Source organism: Lupinus angustifolius, unplaced genomic scaffold (assembly GCF_001865875.1).
Source record: "Lupinus angustifolius cultivar Tanjil unplaced genomic scaffold, LupAngTanjil_v1.0 Scaffold_243_29, whole genome shotgun sequence".
NCBI lineage: Eukaryota > Viridiplantae > Streptophyta > Magnoliopsida > Fabales > Fabaceae > Lupinus > Lupinus angustifolius.
The window spans coordinates 29234-54796 of NW_017727228.1; the positions used below are offsets into that span (position 1 = coordinate 29234).

General features: G+C 31.7%; 3 protein-coding genes across 4 annotated transcripts; 1 reads left to right on the forward strand and 2 right to left on the reverse strand.

The window, feature by feature from the left end:
* Positions 1-451: 451 nt before the first annotated feature.
* LOC109340765 lies at positions 452-2693 on the forward strand. The gene is made up of 3 exons (XM_019578500.1): positions 452-627; positions 1340-1742; positions 2215-2693. The coding sequence occupies exons 1-3, from the start codon at positions 495-497 to the stop codon at positions 2507-2509; spliced, it is 831 nt and encodes a 276-aa protein (XP_019434045.1). The 5' UTR covers positions 452-494; the 3' UTR covers positions 2510-2693.
* Positions 2694-2896: 203 nt separating this feature from the next.
* On the reverse strand, positions 2897-9843 carry LOC109340764 (phosphomannomutase/phosphoglucomutase-like). Its single transcript, XM_019578499.1, has 17 exons — positions 9712-9843; positions 8843-8909; positions 8006-8189; positions 7674-7726; positions 7253-7341; positions 6586-6822; positions 6289-6353; positions 5483-5543; positions 5288-5405; positions 5135-5216; positions 4968-5040; positions 4739-4800; positions 4538-4633; positions 3902-4056; positions 3725-3821; positions 3420-3497; positions 2897-3322 (listed from the first exon to the last, which is right to left on the reverse strand). The coding sequence occupies exons 1-17, from the start codon at positions 9716-9718 to the stop codon at positions 3212-3214; spliced, it is 1635 nt and encodes a 544-aa protein (XP_019434044.1). The 5' UTR covers positions 9719-9843; the 3' UTR covers positions 2897-3211.
* A 5287-nt stretch (positions 9844-15130) lies between these two features.
* On the reverse strand, positions 15131-18157 carry LOC109340762 (auxin response factor 18-like). 2 transcript variants are annotated; one of them, XM_019578494.1, is made up of 3 exons: positions 16720-18157; positions 15516-16296; positions 15131-15480 (listed from the first exon to the last, which is right to left on the reverse strand). In XM_019578494.1, the coding sequence occupies exons 1-2, from the start codon at positions 17806-17808 to the stop codon at positions 15547-15549; spliced, it is 1839 nt and encodes a 612-aa protein (XP_019434039.1). In that variant the 5' UTR covers positions 17809-18157; the 3' UTR covers positions 15131-15480; positions 15516-15546. The 2 variants fall into 2 exon arrangements, with proteins under 2 accessions (XP_019434039.1, XP_019434038.1); XM_019578493.1 differs by having other exon boundaries at positions 15131-16296.
* Positions 18158-25563: the final 7406 nt, after the last annotated feature.

The following is a 25563-nucleotide window of genomic DNA, read 5'->3' on the forward strand; positions in this document are numbered from 1 at the left end:
CATCCTTTTAGAGTATTTATTGCTTTACATAAAAATGCTTAGTCATTTAAGATAAGGCATGATAAAGAAGCTATTAAATAGATTTATTATTGAAAATTGTAATTATATTTTTTATTATTAAATGCTATTTAGCCTCTATTAATGATCTCTAAGGTTTTATTAAATTAAAATATCAATAAATAAAGATAAAAGTAAAAATAATAAAATTAATACTTTCTTAATTTGTTAAAGCAATCAGAACCTTTCTCCTTATTTATAAAAAAACATACTCCCACCATTCTAATATATTTGATATTTTGACTTTTTTCTTTATATTTTAATATTTTAGAAATTCAAGATTCTTTCATATTTAATTAAGCAGATATTTTAATTAAATTATATTATTAATTTTTAACATTTATATCAGAAATCGTGTATATTATCTTTTTATATGTAAGAGTGTAAGAGCTTATCCATAAAATTTAGAGTTTAGAAAGCAGACATTTCTTCAAGAAATGCGTTCTGTTGTTGTTGTTCCTCAAAATCCTCATCATATTGGAACCTCACTGTTACTATCTCACACTCCTTCTTTTCTTATTAATAAACCAACTTCTCTTCCTTTCTCTCTCTTTTCTCTTTCCCATTCAGGTACACCCCTTTTCTCTCTCTCTTTATATTTTATATTAGTATTAGTAAATTTATCCAATTCTTGAAAACCGATGATGTCTGATAAATTGTGAAAGAGAGAGAGAGAGAGAATTGGGGAAAATGAAGAAAAGATGATTGGATTTGGTGGAGAGAATTTAACTACAAGCTTACTTTTCAGTATAACTGTTGCTGTGGACTGTGTTGCGGTTACCCACATCGCAAAATCAATTTTTTTGTGATTCAAAATTTGTTATTTTGGAATTGATGCAGTGTGATGGTGTCCGGATATGATTCGGTGTCATACCACAAATACTTCGTGATGCGGTCGGCAATTTGAAATCCTGCTTCGGAAGCATGATTGTAAATGTGAATTTTTAGTAGGATATTCATATAATCAACACTGAGATAGTGTTTGATGGCATATTAGAATAATTGGGCTTAACTCTCTCCAAAAGCTATAGCTCACATGGGAAAGATTTTTCAACCCTTATGGAATTTTAACACTTAACAAATACATTTAATCCCATTTTCAACTTCAGGGAATGCTAATGCTATTCCTCCAAAAGTCTTGAGAACCACACATAATTCAGTTCATATGATTCAAACTTTTTTCAGTTTTACCTCAAGTCAACAGTGTGGAACATCCTAAATAATTATAGTTTACATTTTTTGAAATGTTAAATTTTGCTGGAATTAAAACTCTGGTGTTTAGATGTAGGATTGTGTAGAGCCAGCCAAGTTGCTGAGTTGTTCCCTGCCGTGTCTCCGGAGATTATCGTGCGAGAGGCGAGGTTAGAGGACTGTTGGGAAGTGGCAGAGACTCACTGCAGCTCCTTCTTCCCGGACTATTCCTTCCCTTTAGATTTTGTACTAAGAATGGACAGATTGGTGGCTATGTTGGCAGGATTCACCATACCAAATGAGTGCAAAAGAACCTGTTTGGTTGCTGTTACTGGCTCCTCATTTGATGAATTTATCTTATTTGGAAGTGAAGATTTCAAGATTGGTGGTTTTGATTGGAAATTTAGCCTCAACAAGGGTTATGTGGCTGGTATATTGACTGTAGACACTGTTGCAGACTTTCTTCCTAGAAAGGGGCCTCTGAGACAGAGAAGGTGAGTCAAACTTGCTTCTGGAACTTGGATTAGTGAAGATTTTTGTGTCCTTAAGAATGAAAATGTTTTGTTAAAAAAGTATTTTCTACACCAAAATAAAATAATCAAAAGATTTTCCAGAAAGTTAGTTTATATTAAAACATACAGACCCTAAATACATTCTTCTGTTTAAGCCTCAAAACTAATGTAAAACATGAATGTCCTTTGTAGTATGTGGTAGTAAACAAAATTTATTACATGTAAGCTTTCATTTGACATGCACAGTTTCTTATTGATTAAATAGTAGCCTTTGACTTGCTTAAATTTATAATTCAGATATCTTCAGGTTGGTCTTCCTGACTGTCTTTGATGCCTTATATTGACAGAAAGCTTTTGAACCCTCCATTACCCTTCAAAACGGTTATCTTCTTGATTTACATTTCATTTTGATGGTGAATCCTTGATGACTGTAAAGTGAGTAATTTTATTGTAGGACTGGAATTGCGTACATATCAAATGTGGCAGTCCGGGAAAACTTTCGGGGGAAGGGAATAGCTAAAAAATTGGTAGCGAAGGCAGAATCACAAGCCAGAAGTTGGGGCTGCCGTGCTATTGCATTGCACTGTGATCTGAAAAACCCGGTAGCTTCGAAGTTATACCAAGGCCAAGGTTTCAAATGTATCAAGATTCCAGAAGGAGCAAACTGGCCTCAGCCAAAGACCTCACCAGATATTAAGTTCAACTTCATGATGAAGCCTCTCAACAACTCAGCTGCTTCTCTCAGTTGAAGGAGTGAATATTTATGGTGTAAAACATATATAACTTTCAGAATAAAAAATGGTAGGAGGCACTATCTGTAATTGGAGTGTGTATACTTGTAAACCAAGGGTTTTAGATTGCACCAGTTGCATAAATTTGTATAGTTGACATTTCTTTTGTTTGAGTGCATACAGCTATTGAGCAGGGTTGATAGACATTTGAGAATAAGAGATAACAAGATATAGGATATGCAACATGAAATATAGGCACTACTCAGATTAGTGCCTAACATCACATCATCATATCCTAAAATCACATCATTGATTTATATAATAGGGATTTAACAAAAATTTATATTGATTGGTGACTATTGCTTAAAACATCTTTCATATTTTATTCCGGCTTAACTCTATGTATAGGATCAATAGGTAGCTTTAAATGCAAAGCACAACAAATTTATACCACAGATACAGATTACACTGCCCTCAAAATTATGTCACTAAATTTTCATTGAAGAGATCACAGATATGTCTAATCTGAACAAATGAGCATGTTCTTAAAATCCATATATATGGTTAAGTTTATTTCACTAGGACTAAGTGATCACCACATCCTAGGGATTCTCAGCTTTTTATTCACTCTAACTTGGTGTTGAATCCTCCTTGTATATGCAAAAATAGAAGCAAAACATTTCCACTTCCCAGAGCCCATCTCAATTCTTGAGTGTAGCTTTATGAAGTTCCTACAAATTTGTTCAAAGCAGATATGTCTAAACCTGCAAAGTCTTTTACAGCTGCAAATACAGCAAGTCCAAGCTTCAGGGCGTCGTCATTACTCTGTGTCTGCAGTAAAAAGTATGTTCATTTTGAATTAGTTGCAGTGCTGTACTATTTGCATTTATATATATAGGCTACAGCACACGCTCTAAGGACCTTTTACCTCAATGTTAAGGGGAAGTACAGGATCATGGAGTGATAGTCTAAGAAGGAACCATCCACCATAGCCCGAAACTCTGACCTGAATGAAGATAAGATCAGACAAGCTATAGATGATCTTAGAAACACAGAAACCCAGCAAACTGAAAGTCACAAAATTGCATGCTGGTTTACTATTATATGCTATTTCTAATTCCAGAAGATGCCTTTGTCATAGTTGTTTAAATAAATTTTCACTGAAATGAAAAAGTTTTTGCCCAATGCTAACTCAACAGGTTTAAAATCAAGCAACAAGCAGCGAAAGCATACCCCTTCATAGTTTACAGGAGCCTTTTGTAGACTAGGATCAGACCCAATTACATTCTCCAAATGTTTCAGCACAGCTTCTCCATATTCCCGAAAAGATCTGGAAGATATGGCACGTCGCTGAAATCATAACTAACATATGGATAAATGCAAACAGCAAACCTTTATAGACTAACTTACCCTCCTTTAAGATCTGGATGGTTTTGGCTTATCTTTAATCTCACTTCCACAGCAAAAGCTGCTTCCTGGAGTCCTTCCATCAGATCAGTCAAAACCTTGCTTCCACCACTCATTCCAGAAGCTCTTTCTGAAGCAAGTTTGTTTAAGATCTTGACCTGCATGTGGTACCACATACAATGATGGGGTAGTTGTAATTATTAGGACTCATCTTTGGACCCTGCTTTAGATTAAGCTTTATGGTTGAGCAGTTCTTTAACATAATACCAGAACCTCGTTAAGATTTAACATAATACCAAATTACCAATTCCAGTTCTATTATTTGAATCTACAGCCAGGTGCTATATTCCCATTTTAATACGAAGTGGTGTCAAGGGCTGTTAGGTGGAACTGGAAAGTAGTCCTGCATATGTGCTTTGTCCATGGTTAAATGTTGACGAGCTTTAAAATAAAATAAAAAATCATTTAGAGGTATTTCTTAACATCTTGAGCTTTTTGGGTGAGTGGCTCTTTGACAGTTCCTAAATAAGTGTTTTCATGTCATGAGTTGATTAATATTGATAAATTTGTCTGCTACTTGTTTTATCCCATAAATTTTGAGAAAAATCAGTTTAATGATAATTAAAAAAAATACCCTACCATTAGATATGCACCATCATCAAGCCAATGATTCTCCTTCAGAGCTCCATGTCCACTGGTTTCAATTGCTAGATGTGACTCCTCGCCAATTGAGTTCTGTCAGCATTATTGCTTCCATAAGTCAAATACCTAACTTATTTATGAAAATAAGAAATTCAAAAAACCGCATGGTCAAGTACTTAGGATAAAGGCTCATTTTACCAAACGAATAGCTTCATCAATCACATTCTTGTAGCCTCTCTTGAACCGGTGGTGTTTGCCACCTGAGAAAAAAGTAGCATTAGCAAGTTAGTAACACTATATTTCTGAATTCAACATAGTTTGCAACTCAAATAGAATGGAATAAAGGGATTAGCTTATGATAAACCCATAAAATGAGAAGGTGGGAAGGGGGAAACTAAAGCTTACGCCAGTTTAGATTCATTCATACCAAGTTTGTTCTCAATAAATGTGGTAAGGCCATCAGAAGTAACACTGTCCGTGACAATAGTTGTTCCAGGATGCTAGGGAAAACGATAGAAGGGGAAAATGAGAAAGTATTTAGAAAAGTTTAAGGTTAAAATACTTGGTCTGGGATGGCTAAAATTAGAACCTTACTTCCTCAAGAACAATAGCTGACATTAAGGCAATCAAACGATTCCGGTTGAATTCACGGCCAGTGGAATCCACAGCAGCAGATCTAGATAAAAGTGATTAGTTTTTAAAAAGTTAAACACTAGGAACGAAACAAATAAGTAAGAAGATCCTCACCTATCTACATCAGTATCAAAGATAATTCCAAGATCAGCTTTGTTATCAAGCACTGCCTGGGTTATCGCTTTCATTGCTGTCTTGTCCTCGGGATTGGGGATATGATTAGGAAACAAGCCTGAATATAGAAGCCATTGTTACTCAAAGTCCAAGTACCATACCCACCGAAATCATCATTCTAAATAAAGTTATTACCATCAGGCTCCAAAAATTGACTACCAGAGGTTATTGCCCCCAGTGGTTCCAGCACCTTCGCCTGATTATTCATCAAAAAGAAACGATGGCCTATCATGTTGGATTCAAGAGCCAAAAACCTTGACCAAGAAAACATGTTCTATATGATTTCAAATTCAAGATATCATACTCGTAATATACATTTGCAAAATTGCAATAGCTATATTTCACTATAGGTTCTCCTTTCTTGATCAGTTTCAAATAGTGTGGTCTATTCAAAGCTTGTAAGTATACTTGTAAATTCCATTTTACAGAAAAATTAAACACATACAAAATACTTACATTACAACTACCCTAAAATAGGGCAACCAAGTTCAACTTAAGCACAGAATCATTTTTATAAGACTTGTTGCGGAAAAAAAAAATTCTAGGATTCACATGAGATGAGTCAGAAACCAAGACAAAACCAAATACACTGTTCATACATAAATCAGACAGGCTGTGGCTATTTCAGATAATAAAGGCTTATGTGATTGTAAAACTATAATGCACGTCAAAAGGTGTTGCAACATTATAATAAGTTATAAACACATAAATCTATATCTGAAAGTAATTTTTATGGGAGACTTCTCGTAAGATATCTGAGTATATGTATACTGTTAACAGTAATGAATGACTTGATAACACTTTGATATCTTATTTCAACAAAAAAATCAGTTTAATTAAGATTTTGTTGCTGCGGTATGTATCCTCTTGGTAGATCTTCAAGTGAAGATGCCTTGTACACAAAAACAATAAAAGTTGAGGAGATTATAAAGACCACTTACTGCAAAAAAACCTCCTGCACCATTGCCTGCATCAACAACTATATGGAACCCTTCCAATGGCTTCTCTGTGGGTCGATAATGAAATTCAAAAAATAGAAAACAAGATAAAAACATTCATAAAATCAATGACAAAATGAAGAACTATAAATTATATAGAAAATGAATCATAAAAACACAATGACAGTGTCTCGTAGTTAGAGTTCCATTATTCTACCATTTCATTTAATGAAAATCTTAATGCATACAACTCCAAACATATTGATTATCATACATAACAACATTTCAGCAAAGTCATACCTACGTTTCCAGCTGCTTTGCGAACTGCCTTCACTAGATCAGATGTATACACAATCATGTAATCAACTCCCTTGGTAGCTAATGAAACCTTTCTCTCTGAATTTCTTACACTTTCGGCAGTAAATTGATTGTACAAGTCTGCAGCTCTCTCTAAGATGTCTTTGATGTCAGCCTTCCCAAGCCCACCATCATTTGTGAAAAATTTGAATCCATTCCTGTTGAAAGGCAAATGACTTGCTGTTCACAGATTGAGACAATAACTAATTAATAGATGAATTCATATTCAAAATTTATTTATCCTTGAAGAATAATTAAGCTTTCGGTATAACTAGTTCATTGGCATAATATCTCAGCCTTCATGTCCAATTGTTTCTTTTGATCCCTGCTGCCCGCATTATCCATAATTCAAGACAGTTTCAGTAAAGTAAAAGTAGGCTGTGCCTTGTCCACAATCTTAGCAGATCAATGCACCAAAAGGGCATTTACATTCTTATTTTTATTTGTTGGTTCAAGACTATAATAAACTAAATCAAAAGGGGTTTTGCATAAAAAAAGACATCTTGGACAAAATCTAAAGCTTCTAGGATGAAATTAAGAAAACATTTCCAACAATTATGATGTATTAAAGGCTAGAATAAATTCATTCAGCTAAAACTTTATAATGTACCTGTTATCATAATGGACCCATCAGCAGGACACAAAAATGAGTCATCCTTTGTGAGTGTGCTATTGAACATGGCTGGTGTTGATGCTAACCTATAAAGAAAAAATAGTAAATTATCAGTCCTGTAATTCTATCTTGTTGCGTATATTTATTTATATAGTAGTATATATGGATGATACGAAAGTGTCCAGCTTCAAAAATAAACTTTATGCATGTTTTATCCAAATTAATAGAAAACCCATTCTAGAATACACAGTTTATATATCAATTTCAATTCAAAAGCAAATCTTTGCCCAGGTGACTGCTGTCATTGGGGTTCAAAACCATTGACTTCACTAGTCTTCATGTGCAAATTAAGAATATATAATAATCAATACAAACATAAAAGTATTTATATACATATACATATATATATATTACTCACCCATACTGGACAACTTCCAGGCCAGCACCAGCAAGACCTCGAGAAATCGCATTCTAATTAGACAAGTTTTTAACAAATAGTCAGTTTTAAACAAAGTATGAAACATGCATATTTTCAATATAAAGCAATATATTTTCAATTTCATATTGTCCATTCCACCTAAATGTTATAAGAAAATATGCATTTAATTGAGACAATATACTTCTATCAATTTTTATTTAGTTTCAAAATCATTATAAAAATTTAATACAATCAACAAAGCCTTTAATATGGGAAAGGTAGACAGTAAAATTTTAACCAAAATACCAAGTGATATAAGGAAGGATCTGGACCTGTAATAACTTGGCTGATATGCGGGAATCATGTCCAATAGAAACTCTCAAATGCTGAGAAGCAGCTGCTTTCTTTTTCTCTACTAACCATGCAGCAAAAGAAGCTCCTATTGCTTCAGCAACAGGTTCAGTCAGATTAACCGGCTCTCCTTCAACACCATCGATAGCCACACCACGTATATCACTGTGCACATTAATATCATCTTTAAGTTATAACTACATCACCACTCAGCACACAGGAAGACTCAATAAATTACATCCATCTAAATAAAAAGGAAGAAAAATGGGCTACTGCAGCTAGAAGCTTCCCAGAAATACCGTCTCTGATAAATACAATTGTTATTACACTGAAAGCAAATATATGGCTATTGTCAATTATTGTCCACAAAATGGTAAATCTTTGGATGTTTTGTGTTGGGAGGCAAAGTACACTGAAGAATTAGAAGGAATACATCACTTTACTTTTTCCTTCTATTTGTCTGAATTTTACCATAATAATATAATGGTAAGTAAAGGACCATGGAGGTTTCTACTTTATGCCATGTCCAGCTTGTTTCCAATTTTTACCATTCTAAACTTCACAGATCATGTTTCTACCCTCTGTTGTCTCTTCTTTTTCACTCAGCCTTTATCCCAACATATATGATAGAGATACACCATCCTTTGACCAAAATCAGTTATAAAAAGCCACTCAGAAGCAAATTTCTAATAAGATGAAGATTGCTAATCATGGATAAAATAAGGTAAATATATGGGGGAAACAGAATATTGTATCACTGAAGTGGATTTCATAGCAATGTAAACTTATTAGCCTGCTCTTATTAGAGCGGTTCTGACCTGCCATTTTGAAGCCTTAGAAAATCAGTCTTGTCTAGATACAGCACTCCAGTATCAGATGCAGAAGCTGCAATATGGGTCCATATGGAAGATAATAACATCCATTAGGAAACAAAGTAGTGAAAAATTGTAAAGAGGTGTAAAGAATAAAACCAATATATGCCCAAACACAGTCATAGTATCCGTACATGTTCATTTGAAGAAGATGGGCATGAACAGGGAAAGATAAAAATATTGTAATTGTGTTCAAAATTGTTCAGTGCATAGGAACCTGTCTAAATGACTAATGAGAGTCTAGAACAGATCATTGCAGTGAAGATTTCTGTGGATAATAAAATCATTCCGGGGTTTGAATAAAGTGCGCAATTGCATGGAAGATATGTCAGTCCATGTCAACTTCCCTACTACCGGAGAGGGAAGCGAATTGCGAATATAAGAGGCAAAACAGTCCCTTTACTCTGTTGGTAGCATGTGACACAAAAACATTTTGGACAATCTTCTCTGATATTGCTGCATATAAAACTTTTACATCTTAACCAGATTCCTTTTCCAGCTTCATAACATGTTTTAATTTCAATTTTCTACCTAAGAACTTTTCTAACAATGTCATCATTCAAAATTCAAACCAGAGAGGATGATAATTTCATGAAACATCTCTAACAACAAACCTAACTTTCAACTATTCTGCAATGAATTGATTCTTCTATTTATCATTTTTAGTGTTTTGAATTTTGATAAAATTTAAAATTCACTATAAGCTTAGTGATTTAGAGTTGGATGAATAACGCAGAAATCAAGTACATGAATTAAAAGTTGAAGGATTGAAAATGAAATTAGGAAAGGAATAAAAAGAGAAAATGGGAAATTACCAGCCATGTTTGTCAACAAAATTGCAGAGTGATCCAATAGAGATAGAGAGCGTGAAGGAGCATGTAGAAGTGCAACACCACAATTTCCACAACTCTTGCACGTGTTACTCCCACGTGACTAATATATTTTTTTATGCTCGTACCGGAAGCAATCTTATCTAAGCCAAAAACATTCACATGAAGAGTTAGCTGCACCCACGTATCCGACTCGGACAGCATTGACTCTCCGGTGCGAGATACATGTCGGAAACCAAAAATACTTACAGATAGTCTTGTCTCCTTCCTCATGTTTAAGATGGGGCTTATTTATACTGGGCTTTTGAATGTGAAATTTCTCTAGGCCCACGGCCTGCTTTTTCAGCCCAGAAGACCGGCCCAAGATTTCGCATTTACTCATCATGGACTTCAAAATGAATCTTAGAAGTGAATCTTCATCTTTTGTATTAACCTTCTCTACACTATGAAGCCCGGTATAAAGTCCAATGAGAGATCAAGTCCACGTTTCATAAATTTGTTTTCATTTTTTATGAAATCTATACAAGTTGAATTTGAACTTCTGATTTGGTACAATATTTGGTTTAACTTCTCAGGAAAAGCTAGTGTATTGAGATTAGAAAGTGAGGAGTGGGTATCTAGATTATTATAAATGACTCATGTTTATTAATAACCTATATGAGAGAGACGTTAACACATTAACACTATCCACTTTTTTTACCACATAACATTTGGTGTGTTATAGTGTATCATTTCCTACTAGGCTAGATTGGTAAAAATAACCAAGATATTAAATTTTTAAATTAAGTCATTCTTAAAATATACATTTTTTGACCTGTTCTAGCACATGGAGTGATACATTACTATGGATAATAGATGTGTTCTCTTCTCACTCACTTGTTTATGTTTATATTTATATTTTTTTTTATGTAAATGATAATATCTTTTAATATTTGAAAGATACATTAGCCATATAAAAAATAAAAATTTAATACATTTAAACTATGGATACCCGTCCATAAACTTTTTTAAAAAAATGGACCTAACTTTAAAAGGCAAAAAACAAAAATATCTTATTGAAGAAAAGATTCCAAGTTACTTCGAATTTATGAGTCTATGTGAAAGTGATTATATCAAACCAGTTTTACAATCATTGAGTTCTTCAAAGAATCACATTCACAATTGAGAGTCAACTACAGATGACAACCTTTGTAGATCCGGAAACAAATAATCATCCTCTATCCCAAAAAATATATCACTCCATGTACCATTATCTTGTGATTGATCAGAAAATTAATTAATTATTAAAATTTTAATCTCAATATATTTTTTCAACCAATCACCACCTATGATACATAAAGTGATACTATTTATGGAATAGCAGATGTGTTCCAGTAATTAATATAGGACCGACCTTGAACATGTTGCTTATGACTTTGTTTTTGGGTACCGACTTTGACTCACCTATATGAAGTAACAACTAGCTCATTTTGATGTCCCATGTTTCTAACTTCTGTGAATGTATTAGTATATACTTTGTCTCATATATACAACTAGTTGAACTTGACAATTCACAATCCTCATGTGAGAAATCTAAGATCTTTAGTTGACTTGTAAAGATGTCCTTGAAATGAAACCTCTTAGGATCCCAAAAAATTAATATGCAGAGTTAGCCAACCAATTCCAACGCCTATAATAAACCAACATTGACTATATAGTTCACATGCAAACCTTGTAAACTTTATTAGCAATTTTAGATCTTACTCAAATTTAAGGCTAGTTTTTTTCCTAATGGAGTATTGAGTAAATTAAGTATTGAAAGAAGAAGATGCATCTATTATCAATGAACTGACACCGGAAAATTTTTGTAATGCTGTAAGTTTATCAGCAACATATATTGATTTGTTAGTATATCTTAATTCATAGATATTGTATAGATGAATGATATATTAACTATTATAAAAAAAAGTATACTAATAAGCTATAGATATTAAACTCTATCTTTAAACTAAAAGTATACCAACAAGACGTTAATTTAGTAGTGTAAGGTCTTATTAGATTCCTACAAAAGACCTAATGGTCAAAAGTTCGATTCATGACATTAGGTCAGTGATAATTATTTGGAGAGGTAGTTATACACCCTAAAAAAGATTAATTTCTTACGGGTGAGAGGATACCCCTGATAGTACAAAAAAAACTAAATCTATCATATTTCAAACCCTATGTATCATAGTAAAGTGGACTACTATATAAACAAGTGTGCATAATCTTTGTCCAACACAAAAACACAGCTAGTGCCGATGTCGGGGGCATGAAATTGTTGAAATGAGCTGTATTTCTTGGCCTTCGCATATTTTTTGTTCGTGAAGAGAAAAATATATAACTATAATATCACGCTACAAACACTCCTCTATAAATATACTATACTATATATATATATATATATATATATCGTATTACTCAAGTGGTATTCTCCTTAAATAAAGTATCGGGTTCGAGTCTTGTAGATAGAAAAAATACTCGTTGGGAGAGTTAACACCACAAACCTATTAATATTCTCAACTCGGACAAGATTGCCTTCAGTATAAGGATATATGGGTGAAACTCAAAAAAGAAAATAGTATAGTATATATAATATAAAACCATGGTGTAGAGTAAGTCATAATCTGAAGCTCGTGTGAGAGGGGAAATTGATATAACTGAGATCCCAAGGGATCATTTACTTTTTTTCCTTTAACTTCGGCATACTTGGGGATCCAAATGTGGATATTACTAAACCATTCATTTTCACTATTTCTTAGGCGGAAGAGTAGCATTGTCTATAAAGACTATACTTGCATAGCATTAATATTTGTGTTGTCATGTGTATGCTAAATATTATTTTTTATCTTCTTTTCCATTTTTAAGAACAACTTTCTTATAAATTGGTCTATGCCATTGGTACCAACAACCCCTTTAATTTGTATGCGTAGCTGCTTTGAAGTTTCCTTAATCTGAATATATTGTTCTGATAAGTAGTAGTCTTTTGTGTTAGTTTCTATTATTGAATAATATTTATATGTTCATAAGTTTTTTTTTCATTTATTAGCTACCCTAGCTAAAATAAACAAATTTAACATTGGTAGCCTTCAAAGGAAAGTGCTTGTATTAGCCAATTTTGGTGAAGTTGCTTTTTTGCATAAGTTTGCATTGCTAGACATGTGAGTCCATATATTAAGAAGTTGACTTTGATTAGTTGAAATCTTAATAAAAAAAATAAGATAATTATAGATAGATTCAAACTCCTTTTATAATGGTATAGACTATAGACCGTAAATGATGATATATAAAAATTCACACTAAACATTAAAATTAAACTCTTTTATCCTTTCTCTTCATTTACTAGTTTCTTTTTGTCTTTTTACCCTTTTGTGTGTGCTTAATCTCTTTAGACATAAATTGAATGGTTAGATCCTCTCTACAAGTAGTGTCTACAAGACTCAAGTATTAAATCTCTCTTTGAAAGTGTAATTCACTTAACAATAAGCCTTACTCCTTTGGGTAATGTGTTTTATTATTACTATTATTATTTTATTTACCTTGCTAAATCCAATCCTCTAAACATTTTTTATATCATCTAAGGTTTGATTAATGTAGAAAAAGTTTTTCATATCCTCTAAACATTATTATTATTTTATTTACCTTACTCTTTATGGGTATGTTTGTTTGTGAGTTGAAGTTCAAAGAGAAAAGAAAAGAAATAGAAAGTTTGAGAATAATGAAATAAGAGCAGAGATCCACTTACTATCCTAGCCATCAATTCTAGGGAAATCCAATGGTTTGAATTAGTGGGTAGATCTAAACCTTTAGATTTTTCTAGAATTGATAGTTATGATGAGGAGTAAGTTTAAACCCTAAACACTAAGTTTAAAAAACTTACTCTTGGAATAAGTAGATCTCCACTCATGAAATACAATTGTAAGATAATTCTAAAGTTTTTTATTTCACTTATTTTCCCTCCAAAAAATTAATTCGCAAATAGAATAGTAGACAAAATTGCTTTACTGGATACTACCAAAATCCATAAGAGGTCACTTTCTTTCCTTTAAATCCATACTTAACATAATTGACATAGACAAAATTTGGAAGTTAATAGAATAGTAGTACACATCATTATCAGCCTCATATTTTTGGGACAAATGGTTTTGGCAGAATCTTGTTAAACTTAGATACCCTTCCAACTAAGGACACAGTCCAATTATGGTTGAAAAATGGCCAATGGAATCTACAACAAGGTGTTGTTGCCCACTTCAATTCAAACCATGCTAATTGCTTAATCCTTAATTAAAATCACTTTGCCTTCTTAATTTGCATTGAGATTATCAACTACAACTTAATAGAATAATCACTTATATTCACCCAATCTCATGAACCATTTTTATATTCAGGATTGGTATCATTTTCTTATTGTTCCAATGTCATAGAAACTAGAAACTAGGAACTTCGTGTGTGGCCGTACCTATGAAATTCAAGGAGGAAAAAAATAACAAGTTCTTTGTATTATTTGGGACTGAAATTGCTTATTAGTTGAGTGTTTCATAAAGTAACTACACAAGTAGAGGACATTTTCTTGTTCTGACATAGAAATAAATAATATTACATGTGCATTTTTTTACACCCCCTCACATCAAACATAAGGACAGAATTATTGTAATATAGTTATAAATATATAAAGCAAAATTACTTATAGTCAAAGCATAAAAATTATATAGATATGAAGTGATATGTGAGTTACATTACTAAGCCATTATTTAAAGGAGGAACCTAAAATCTAACCGTTATTTAGTTGGCCATTGACAATATTTTACAAAGGTCAGTAAAATGCTTCAATATAATGTTTACTTCTTCATAATATTTTAAAAGTAACTGCACATTTCGATACATTATGTTTTTCGACTTTATCAGTTTGATTCATCAAAAGTTGAAAAACCTAAAATGATATCCAAAATTTTTAAATGTGAGTTAGATTAGTCATTTTTAACATGTTTTACAATACTTAATAGATACTATTTGGCCCTAAAAATGACTAATTTGACCCACGTTTAAAATTTTGGAAAACTATTTTGAATTTTTTTAATTTTTAAGCACTAAACTGGTAAGGTAGAAAAAATATGATGTAATTAAAATTGGTATTTACTCATATTTTAAGGTCATAATCCATCTCAACCGCATAAGTGTCTTCATTTGAATGCACTTTGTTTCAATTGAACTTTCACTTGTCAGAAAAAACTGGCATTTATGCTGTTGTGAATTGTTGCCAAGTTTTACTTTGTAGCACTACTTTGTTTAAAAAATCTCATCTTTACACATAGTACATGAAAAGCAAAGAAATAAATGCATTTTTTGGTTAAGGATCAGCATTATAAGATAAACTTGAATATTAAATCAAGAAACAAAGACAATATTTTGGATAACATTCCTTGATAGAAATTCATGAGTTACATAATCTCATAATTGGAAGAGGGAGTTTTCCTCATTCCCTTAAATAAAACTAGCAGAAGAGAAAACCTTCAATCAGGTGCAAGTTAACAGAAATATTACCCCTTCACTTCATCAAAGCCATTATTCAATCAATTGTAATACATAATAGCTATTTTGTTATAAAATATTTTCTGAACCAATTGAGGAATATTTTTGTTAACTTGCACCTATGTAGAATTGTGTAAAGGAAATTCAGCAGCTATACAACAAAGGAAAGTACTAATGTAGAATTTAACTGAAAATTGCAAGGATAGTTTGCATCCTTGAATCTTGATGTCCCTCAAGAATTCACTAACACAGCAACTGAAACAAAGTGGTCTATTATAAAGCCATGCATAATATGTTAACTTTTTCGGTTGCGAGATCAGTGTTGTGCTGATCTTTGTACCAGGTAGACCCTCCTTCAGAAGAGTTTTCAATTGAACTATTTTGATGTAAAGCAGAAGAACCCTGGCCATCAGAAACATTTGATGTCTTTTGTGAAGTACTATCAGATGCACTATTCCCACCTATACCAGTAGAGCTATTGTTTGAGCTCTTCTGCTCAGTATGAATGAGTTTTCCAAATAACAAGATATGTGGTGCTTTTGCTTCATTAGAGTCCTTGAAACTCTGACCAGGGTTTCCTATAGTCAACAAGCAAGACATATCAACATTACTTTTCTTAGTGCCACTTCTATAGATTCCACAAGGTGGCCTAACAGTTTGTGCTGCATGGTCAAGCCTTTGGAAGCCGAAAAGGTGCATTTCTGGTTGCACCTGTTTGGTGTTGAAGGGGAAATTGGATGGAGTTAGTCCAAATTGAGCATGCCTGGTTCCCTGTATGCTTGAAGAACTATGGTCTTGAATGTTACATAGAGAGTTAGTATGGTGATTCAGAAGATTGCTGGAGAATGATGGCATTGGAAGTTGGTTGTTGAGGTAAAATTCTGAGTCCTGTTGAAACCTTTGCTTCTTTCTTGGTGGTGAGAATGGAGAGAGATGGAAGGTGGGCATGTTTGTGACTAGTTCAACCAACCAAGGGTTTACACACATAACATTTTGAAGAAGGTCTGGTTCATCCCACACTACCTGAAACATGACATCACAAAGAAGAAATTTAGAGAAATCTAGATTATTTTAAACAAACTTCAACCCAAATAGGTACCAAATCAAAATTATTTAATCAAGATATTCAGCCATAGTAATGTTCCTAGAACTTGCACAATTCTGTCACAGGCAATTGACAAAATTCAAGCAGTTTTGGTACTCTGCAGGAAAATTTGTCTGCTCTGTACACACACACATATATATTGTTTATATGGGTGAAAGGGGTCTACCTATAAATCCAAGAAAAAATATATCTAGTATCATTGAAGTTAAAACTCAAGATACACTTTCTGTATTACTCAGAATCTAAAATATAAATATATATAGTAAGGAAATCACTGGAAAAAATAGTCCAAGATGTTTAACCTTTTGAGACAACAAATGATGAAAATCTAAACCATGTACCTGAAGAAGACGCCAAGGAGAATCAGGCCAATGAATGGGATCAGCAACCTGAACAGAAGAAATGGTTCCCATGAACCAGCTAATCCTAGAAGAGTCCTCAGTTTCAAAGGGCATTTTAAATCTCATTCCAGAACACCATTGTATTTGCATTGCAGCCTTCACAGAAGAAGCCTTAACACAAAACTCTGGGGTACTAGCCCTGGGATAGTACACAACCTCAAAGGATTTTCCATTAACAGCACAAGTTACAGCTTCAACAACAGATTCAGCAGCCACTTTTCCTACAAATTCATCACTACCTTTTCTCCTCACAAAAGAGTTGTTTTTGTCATTCCCACAAAAGAAACCAGAACCAACACCAAATAGAGGAGGAGCTGCATGGTTGTTGTTCCAACAAGAAGATAGTTCTGTCCCTCCACCAATTCCTCCCTTCTTAGCCCTCCTTATACCAACACAAAGATCACCATTTTCTGCCCTCAGAAACACAATGGAATCACCAGCAATAAGCTTCTTATGGTTCACAAAATTGCTCCATCCAGTTGTCAAAAGATGCCTCCTTGGTGTCCCTCTATAAATATGTCTGAACTTCCAGCACTGTCCATGCACATCCTTGGCAATAATGGTCTGAACTGGTGGTTCTGCTGAATAATCCAACCTTGGAAAGATTGTCTCAGCACAGTAACGAGGCACAGAGAAACCTCCACCATTGTTAGCATCAGATTGTGTCAAAGTCTTGGCAAAAGAAGCTGGTTTTTCTTGACTATCCACTCCACTGTTTCCTAAGAAAGAATCATCTTCAAAATTCAATTCATTCTCCCCCAAAGGGTTCAACCTCATTTTCACAAATACCTCATCCGCATCAGGGTCTGCCATGAATTTCATACCTGAGACCCTGCAAGGGATGAGTGGTGGAACCCTGGTTTGGCCAAAATCTACTTTCCCATGTGCATGTTCTGCATGACCCTGAGGAAAGTAGAAGACTTTTGTGTTGAGGGGTGGCATTTGAACCATGGCACCAGCACAAGCATGCCATAGTTGAGAATCTAAGCATCTTTCTGAACTCCTCTCCATGGAATTAACCATAAACATGTCAATATCACAAGATAAAAGTAAAAATCCTTTTTTTCCCTTTTAAGTTCCTTCAAGTTGATGCAGCAAACATAAACACGAGATGAATTTTTAAGGATACCCTTTTGTAATTTGATAGCTAAGAAGAATAACACAGCTAAAAAGAAAGGAAATTGATTATGTTTGTGAAAACCCAGAAAGGAAACAATTGCAGAAAAAGGAAATTATAATTGGGGTGTAAGAGAATGAACGATTTGAATAGGGAAAAGGGAGAAGAAGGTGATTGGAATGAAGAGGAAGAAGACTAAGATTGAGTGAAAGGAAAAGTAAAAGCGTTGAAAAGAGAGAGATATAGAAGTGAGTGAAGGAGAGAGAGAGAGAGAGAGTTAAGTAGAAAAAGACAGACACTGCTTCACTCTCTGTCACACGCGTTAAGGTTCTTAAGTTGCCGACCAGAATGTTAATTTCACAGACATCACTCATATCATAATTCCAGATTACACTTCACAACACTCACTCACACAATTTTTAAACTAATAAATCAATCATTTTCCTTTTTCCCATAAGAGTGAGGATGTAGCCTAATAGTGACCACTATTTATACCTAAGATTACGGGTTCGAGTCGTAGAAGACTTCCTCTATATGTTTAGATTTATTTACTAGTTTAAATTATTAGATTTCACTAATTAGACTTTACTCTTTTAATAAGAGTATGTCTCTTCTTCCGATAATTATAAATATTATGTTACTACTTACTAGTGTCTCCATCTGAAAAATTATGTTTAAGATTATGTAACTAGATTAAAAAATATTAAATGGCGTAACATTTTGATATATTTAGACTTCAATATTCTCACTAAATTAATTGTACTGAAAATAAGAGAGTCTATATTGAAATTTTTGGATTTATTGGTGCATTTTATAGGATCTTACATTTTCAAATTTTGATTTTGGTTTTTTCATAATCAATCAATTATTTATAAAAATAACATTATTAATCGGGTGGAAATATATAAAGAATGGACCTATAAAATATAGTACAAAAGAGAGTGGTCCTAATAATGAATGTAATTTTGACAAATTTAGTACTACTGATTATATTAACAAAAAAATTAATTCTCCAGAAAGTACTCAAAACAATCCTAGAAAGGGATTCAATTAGTTAAAATATAATAAATGAGGATATAATTATGCCGATAGACTTCTAACAAAATGAAAAAAATAAAATCAACGAAGAAATTTGGAATGACTTAAAGGGTTTTATCCGAAGTGTTAAAGATGTGGGACTTATATGTAAAGAAAAAATTTAGTAGCATATGTATTACAACTTGTTTATATATGGATATATTCATACTCTACCTTGAGCATGTACCAAAAAATTACTCTATCTTGGGCAACAAAATAAATAATAATGCTAAATATAGTTCGTACTTAGATTTAGGTTAGTTACATATGGCACATTCGCCCCATTCTTATTTTAAAGAATATATTCACCATAAGTAAATGTAAAAATAAATATATCTCGATAAAAATAAGAGGAGATTTTAAAATTTCAAAAATATATGAAGTTTTCTTCTTCTTTTTTTAAATGAAGGGAAGTCAGCTTGGGATATATATTTGCTGGCTTCCAAAGGCTTCTTTAGTTTTTACCTTTAAGAAGTGATTTAGGTCTAATTAATTTTTTTAGCATGCACTTTAAATTTGTTTAACTCAACTAATTTATCGGTGATAGAAAAAAATGGGTCTTAGGAAGATGGCACAACCAAACCAGCTTCTTTTCTTTAAAGAAAATGATAATTGTAAATAGCTTAGCCAGCAATGTAGAGTTACCGGCACATCTGTTGTACCACATAAGTGTGTTACTTTATATAATATTATTCGTGATTGATTGTAAAAAATGTATTTAAGTTAAAAATATAATGATTAAGTATTTTTCTGACCAACTATAAATAATGACACATGAAGTAGTATATTTTTATAGGACAACATATGTTTTAATTCTATCTTTTTCAAATTTGAATAGGAATCCCTATTTTTTAGACTTATATATATGTCACGAGACTGTCATTTTGTCCAACATAAGTATTCAATAAAAAAAAGTATGATGTGGGTGTGCATGTCACTTAAATTGTTAGATATAATTTTTTATTTATTATCAAGAGTATCTTTTCACCTAATATGTAAGGAATTAATAATTTTTAAGATGCGTGACTATTTCTCCTAACAAGTGTTGCTCTTAAGAATCCAAATCTTGACATTTTGGTAAAAAACCTAAATCCAATAGTTGTGCCTTGTCCCTTTCTTTTTTCTCTTTCGCATTTTTCTCTTCGGGCATTTTCTCTCTCAATTGTAACACCTTTTTTGGCTACATTTTTAACCTTATCCGTAGTAAAACTCAATAATAATAATTATTATAAAATTAGTTTAAGCACTATAATATAATTTTTATAATGACAGCACATTAATTACTATCATATATTAATTATTATTTATTAGTTAACTATAAAATAAAATTAATTCATATAAATGATCGGTATTTACCAACTTTTTACATATAATTATGGGTCAAAGTATTGACATTCAAAATACTTATATTCATTCTCCATCATCCAATCACAAGTTTTGATTTTCAATTTATAAAGTTATAATTAGTTAAAGATGAATATGAATAGAGATAGAAGAGTAGTAGTAATATTGATTCCAAGTATCCAACGAATAAAGAAATCACACGCTCCTACCACGAAACATATATCACATGCAAATTAACTTGTAATAAGTTGCAAATGCATACAATTAATGTTAATAATGAAACTATTAATGTGTATCGTGCAGTTCAAGGCATCGAAAAAGGAGACTTTGAATGTGTAATAAGTATTTATGGGATCAAAAGGGTTCAACACAAGACAATTCTTCAGAGAACAGAACCATCCAAGAATCTCTGCACTAACCTTATTAATAGTACTATCACTACTTATTAGAATTAATGCCATTTTTCTATATTAAAATAACTTATTTTTACATTAAAAATTAGTTTTGTCGGGTCCTAGGGATACGTTAAGAAAATACTCCCCTTCGCTAAATTTTAAGAAATAATTAAATGTGTAAAATTTTCATATGCTTTTACCTAAAATTCATCATATTCTTTCTCATAATTTATCACTTTAATCATAATTTCCCTGTTTATACGACAATTTTTTTTAACTTTCCACTATCTTAGGAGAGTGAGTAATGCATTGAACCCAAGACTAATACTTTAATTAATAAGAATTGAGGAACTAAGATAAGGTAAAAATTAGAATATGGTAAAAGAAGGTACAGTTGAAAAATTATAACTTTTTGATGTTTATATTTTTATCTTATTCCATATATACTTTGATGTTTTATAAAATCAAGATAAATTATATACATTTTCTCAAATATACTTATTTATTTATTTAAGCAAATTTTCTCACATGATTTAATAGTCATTATTAATTATCTTCCAATTATTCTTCATTTTTCAATTACCAAATCTCTTAGTAATTTTTCAACACACACATGGAATTGAGATGAAACTACTTATTACATACTTTCAATGTAGTACTTTTTCTTTTAGTTATTGATCCCTTAATAATTTCTCTTACCAAAATTTTCTCCACGTATTGAAAATGAGGATGAATTTATGATGAGAAATTAATTATAAAAATTTAAGAGACACATTTTAGTAAAATTATATTTTATATTATTTACTAGCATTTAAAATTCTATGCTTAATCTTTAACATAAAAAATATGGAACTGATGGAGTATAAGTGTATAACTAAATAATGAGTTTCTAAAATATTAGATATACATATATAAAAAATAGATTATTAAGCATCAATATTTAAAGAACCAAGGAAAATACATATAGTTTTTTTAATATAGTGGTATTTAAACATGTTGAAAGCACCCTGAGAGTGCAAAAATTGATGATGCAGTTCTCTGAAATGAAGGGAAACCGAAAGTGATGCATTAACTACAGTCAACTTCATAGTTCCCGAGGCTCTAACTCTTTGGCCATATAACCATTATTATAGTTTTGTTCCCCAAACTCATTGGACTAAGAGAACATCAAAGTACTCAATTAACGTCTACAATTGTCAACACCTCTGTTTGGTTTTTGCACTTATTATGGATAACTACTTCACATTTCCATACTCAAAAATCACAACACATGTCCCCTTTTTTCTGTATACCATTTATTCTGTTAATATTATTTCAACTAATTTACCTTTTAATTAGGACAAAGGGTACACAAAAATGGCATCAAGTTGTCCTTTTTAATTACTCCCTTGCTCCATTGCCAGTATCTATATTTACTATATAGTTAATTTATTAATATATACATTTTTTGTACTACTAAGGGTATTTCCTCAAACTTCTTACTCCTAAGAATAGAATCCTCGATTTAGGGTTTTACATCATTGGATCAACGCCTTATTGGTATTAATATATGCATTGATATACTGATCTTGGTGTCTGTAATATTTATAGCAACATACTCCTTCATTTGTTTCAAGATTTGGATGATTCAGATTATATACACAATTTAAAGTCAATAATAATGTAAAAGTTAAACATAATCTAATTGAAATAATCTCATCTAATATACATGAGGATCTGAATTAAAAAGAAATATATAACTAGTGACTGAAAAGAAGTAATAAATACTAGAAAATAAAAAAATAAAAAAATATTTTTTTGTTATCAAATTGAAATAATATTAAAAAAAATAAAACATCAAATGGGATTGAGTAATTATAATGTAGGGTAAGTGTACATTGGCATTGAACGCGACAAGAATAATACGACGACAACAACGGTTGCATGAAAAAGCCAAAATATACGGTGAGTTATGGGCCTGGTTTAAAAGCCAATAATGTTCTTCTTTTCTTTTAAGTGTAACTTGTCTTAAGATATCATCGAAAAGACATGCTAATATCATAATTTTACAAACCCATATTTATTAAATAATTAATTTATGTTTTTTAAGGGTGATAAAAAAAGTTTGCGCATTTTTTAAAGGTGATTAAAAAGTTTAGGGGGTAATACGCATAGGGAACCAACAATTTTATGTGAAGACGAGACATATTTAAATTTATATGATTAAAAATATAAAGAAGTTATAACACATAATTAATGTGATTCACAATAAGAGAATAAATTATATAGTGGATGACAATGTTGCATCCCTATAGAGACATTAGAGAAGATATGATCGAGAATTAATCAATCACACAAAAAATGGGGTAACTATTAAGTAGGTTTACCTTTTTATCACTTTCATTTTCAATAATGACCATGTTTGTTTTTCATATAATTAATAGTTTAATACAATATTTAACATTCATAATTGATATTGTTGAGACTTCGGAGTAGGTAGAACAAATGTAGAACAGTTATTTGTAATTAGGCATTCATATCCAAAGTCTCGTTCTTTGATTATTATGTGGTTATTTGCATTGATGTGCCTTCGTGGTTTACTTTGTGTGCTTCCCTTGAAATCTAATTTTGTGTAAGAACTATGACTTGTTAATTGGGATGAGGCAACACTTGATTATGAATAGCATGGTACTTCGAATGAAACATTAGCATGATAATTTGCTTATTAATTATAAAACAATCGACCAATTTGATATTTTGACCTTAAACTAATAATATGTTCCATGAAAAAGTTACCACTTCACAAACTTATCTTTCACGTTGGGACATGCATAAAACCTAAAAGAACAATCATAAAAATGATGCACGTAAATGGAACAACAATCCTCTCCATTAATGAAAAGGTAATTATTTGTTTTTTCTCATAACTTTAATGATAAAATGTGATTCATAATAAATAAAAGAATAAAAGTGTCATTATATATTATATTTTATGTGTTATTGTGTGATATTTATTTTTTCATTAATGGAGTGGATCTTTACTCGTGATTGTATAATAAATCTTGGTGTGGTATCCTCAACAAAGTTCTCAAGGAGTTATCACCACACACAAGGTTGTCTTTTCTTCATGTAAATATCCCATGCAAATTGATCATGGGCTTGAACATTCGCATCCTCTAAACTTCACTTCCTATACTTGATTCCATCTAATATGATTAATGCATATTAATATTATTATATAGTACACGTGATTCATAGGGCCATGTTGAATCTTGTTCTAAAAAAATCAAACTTATTAATTTGGTGAAATCCAACTACACTTTTATTCACAAGTTACAACTCAACCTTGGTTATATTTTAAATTATATCTTGTCAATCACATACATGTTTTGTATCTAAGGCATGCATGCTTAGAATAATAAACTTGTGATGAGAATGTGAGGAGAGAGTAACCAATAACATAAGTGAAATCTCCATGCTGTGATTACCATGAACTGTACTATGATTAATGCTGCACGTGGTATTACGCCACCGGAGGCTCCTCTAGCGCCGACTCGTTGGCCGTGGCCGCCGTTCTCGCTTCTCTGCCTTTGTTCACATCGGGATAGGTGATGTCAGGTTATTAAATATATAATATGGAAAATGATATGTTGTCATAAATGATGTCCCAAATAGCGTTTCAGCCAATGATATTAAAGAAAAGAAAAAATAATAAATATTTGATTTTTTAACTGACATGATATATTTTCATTGATACTGAACATAGTTTGAGATATAAGATACTTATTGTCTATATAATATACATTGTTTTCGGTTATATTAATTATCAATTATACTCAAGTGCCTCTAAGTTTGGTGGAAGCTTCCCCAAATTAAGAAGATATGTTAACTATGTTATCTTCTTAGCTTAACTTTTTTCCCTCCATATCTTATCCTTAGTGATTTTTGACTCAGCTTGTTTTCGATGTTTGTGTTAGTATAAATTATGTATCTAGAATTTATTGTAATCTTAGATCTCATCACATTGTAAATCGTTCTTTCATAAATATTAAACTCTCATGCTATTTCTTCTTCCACATGTTTCTTCTTCTTCTTCTTATATATAGTCTTTAATAATCACAATAGTTGTGCTATTAATGGGTCTTTCTAATGTTACCACAAGTCTCGTTTTAACTCATCCATAATGGATAAGTTCATATTGAAAGTTATTACATTTAAAAAATCTATGTACATCAATGTTCATCAATTTCTAATACAAACGTTTTTATAAAATTTAAAATATCATTGAATGCACATTAAAACTCATTGTTGGTTGATGAGCCATTTCAGTAGCTCATTAATAGCTATTATTTAGTTGGAAACTGGAATAGAACAAATATGTCCTCCGTTTTATTATTTTATTCCAAGTAATTTTTTCAATGTTTTTCTTATTGCAGTTATACATGAATGGTTTGGTCTTTGGTGCCAAGTTAAAACAATTTTTTAGATTTAATTTTTTTTGAAGTTAGTATTGTCTTTTTCCACAAAACATTTACTATACATACACAATAGAAATCAAAACTCTCACAATTTGATTATGAATCATCTTGTGAATTGTTATCCTTAAGATGATTGTAAAGAAATAAAAAAAAAGTACAGAACTATTAAAAGGCCGATTTTTAATCCATTAAATATATATTGTTTTCTAATAAAAACTCATCTTTAATCTAATAAGGTGTTGGTAGTTTAAATCTCAATTTCTTTATCACTTCATTCTAACCATTTAACTCCATTTTTTAGTTTACCTGAACTCTAGATCTTATTTGTAAACATGTTTATAGTCTTATGAGTCCTTTGATCATTTCAATGGGCAGTTTATACTTTATAATAACT

Coding starts and splice junctions, on each gene's coding strand:
- LOC109340765 (XM_019578500.1), top strand. CDS start 495: ATGCGTTCTGTTGTTGTTGTTCCTCAAAATCCTCATCATATTGGAACC. Junction 628..1,339: donor CTTTTCTCTTTCCCATTCAG/GTACACCCCTTT, acceptor TCTGGTGTTTAG/ATGTAGGATTGTGTAGAGCC. Junction 1,743..2,214: donor GGGCCTCTGAGACAGAGAAG/GTGAGTCAAACT, acceptor ATTTTATTGTAG/GACTGGAATTGCGTACATAT.
- LOC109340762 (XM_019578494.1), bottom strand. CDS start 17,808: ATGTTTATGGTTAATTCCATGGAGAGGAGTTCAGAAAGATGCTTAGAT. Junction 16,297..16,719: donor CTCCTTGGCGTCTTCTTCAG/GTACATGGTTTA, acceptor GTCATGTTTCAG/GTAGTGTGGGATGAACCAGA.
- LOC109340764 (XM_019578499.1), bottom strand. Junction 7,342..7,673: donor CTGGAAGTTGTCCAGTATGG/GTGAGTAATATA, acceptor TTTTCTTTATAG/GTTAGCATCAACACCAGCCA. Junction 4,634..4,738: donor TTGATGAAGCTATTCGTTTG/GTAAAATGAGCC, acceptor TAATGCTGACAG/AACTCAATTGGCGAGGAGTC.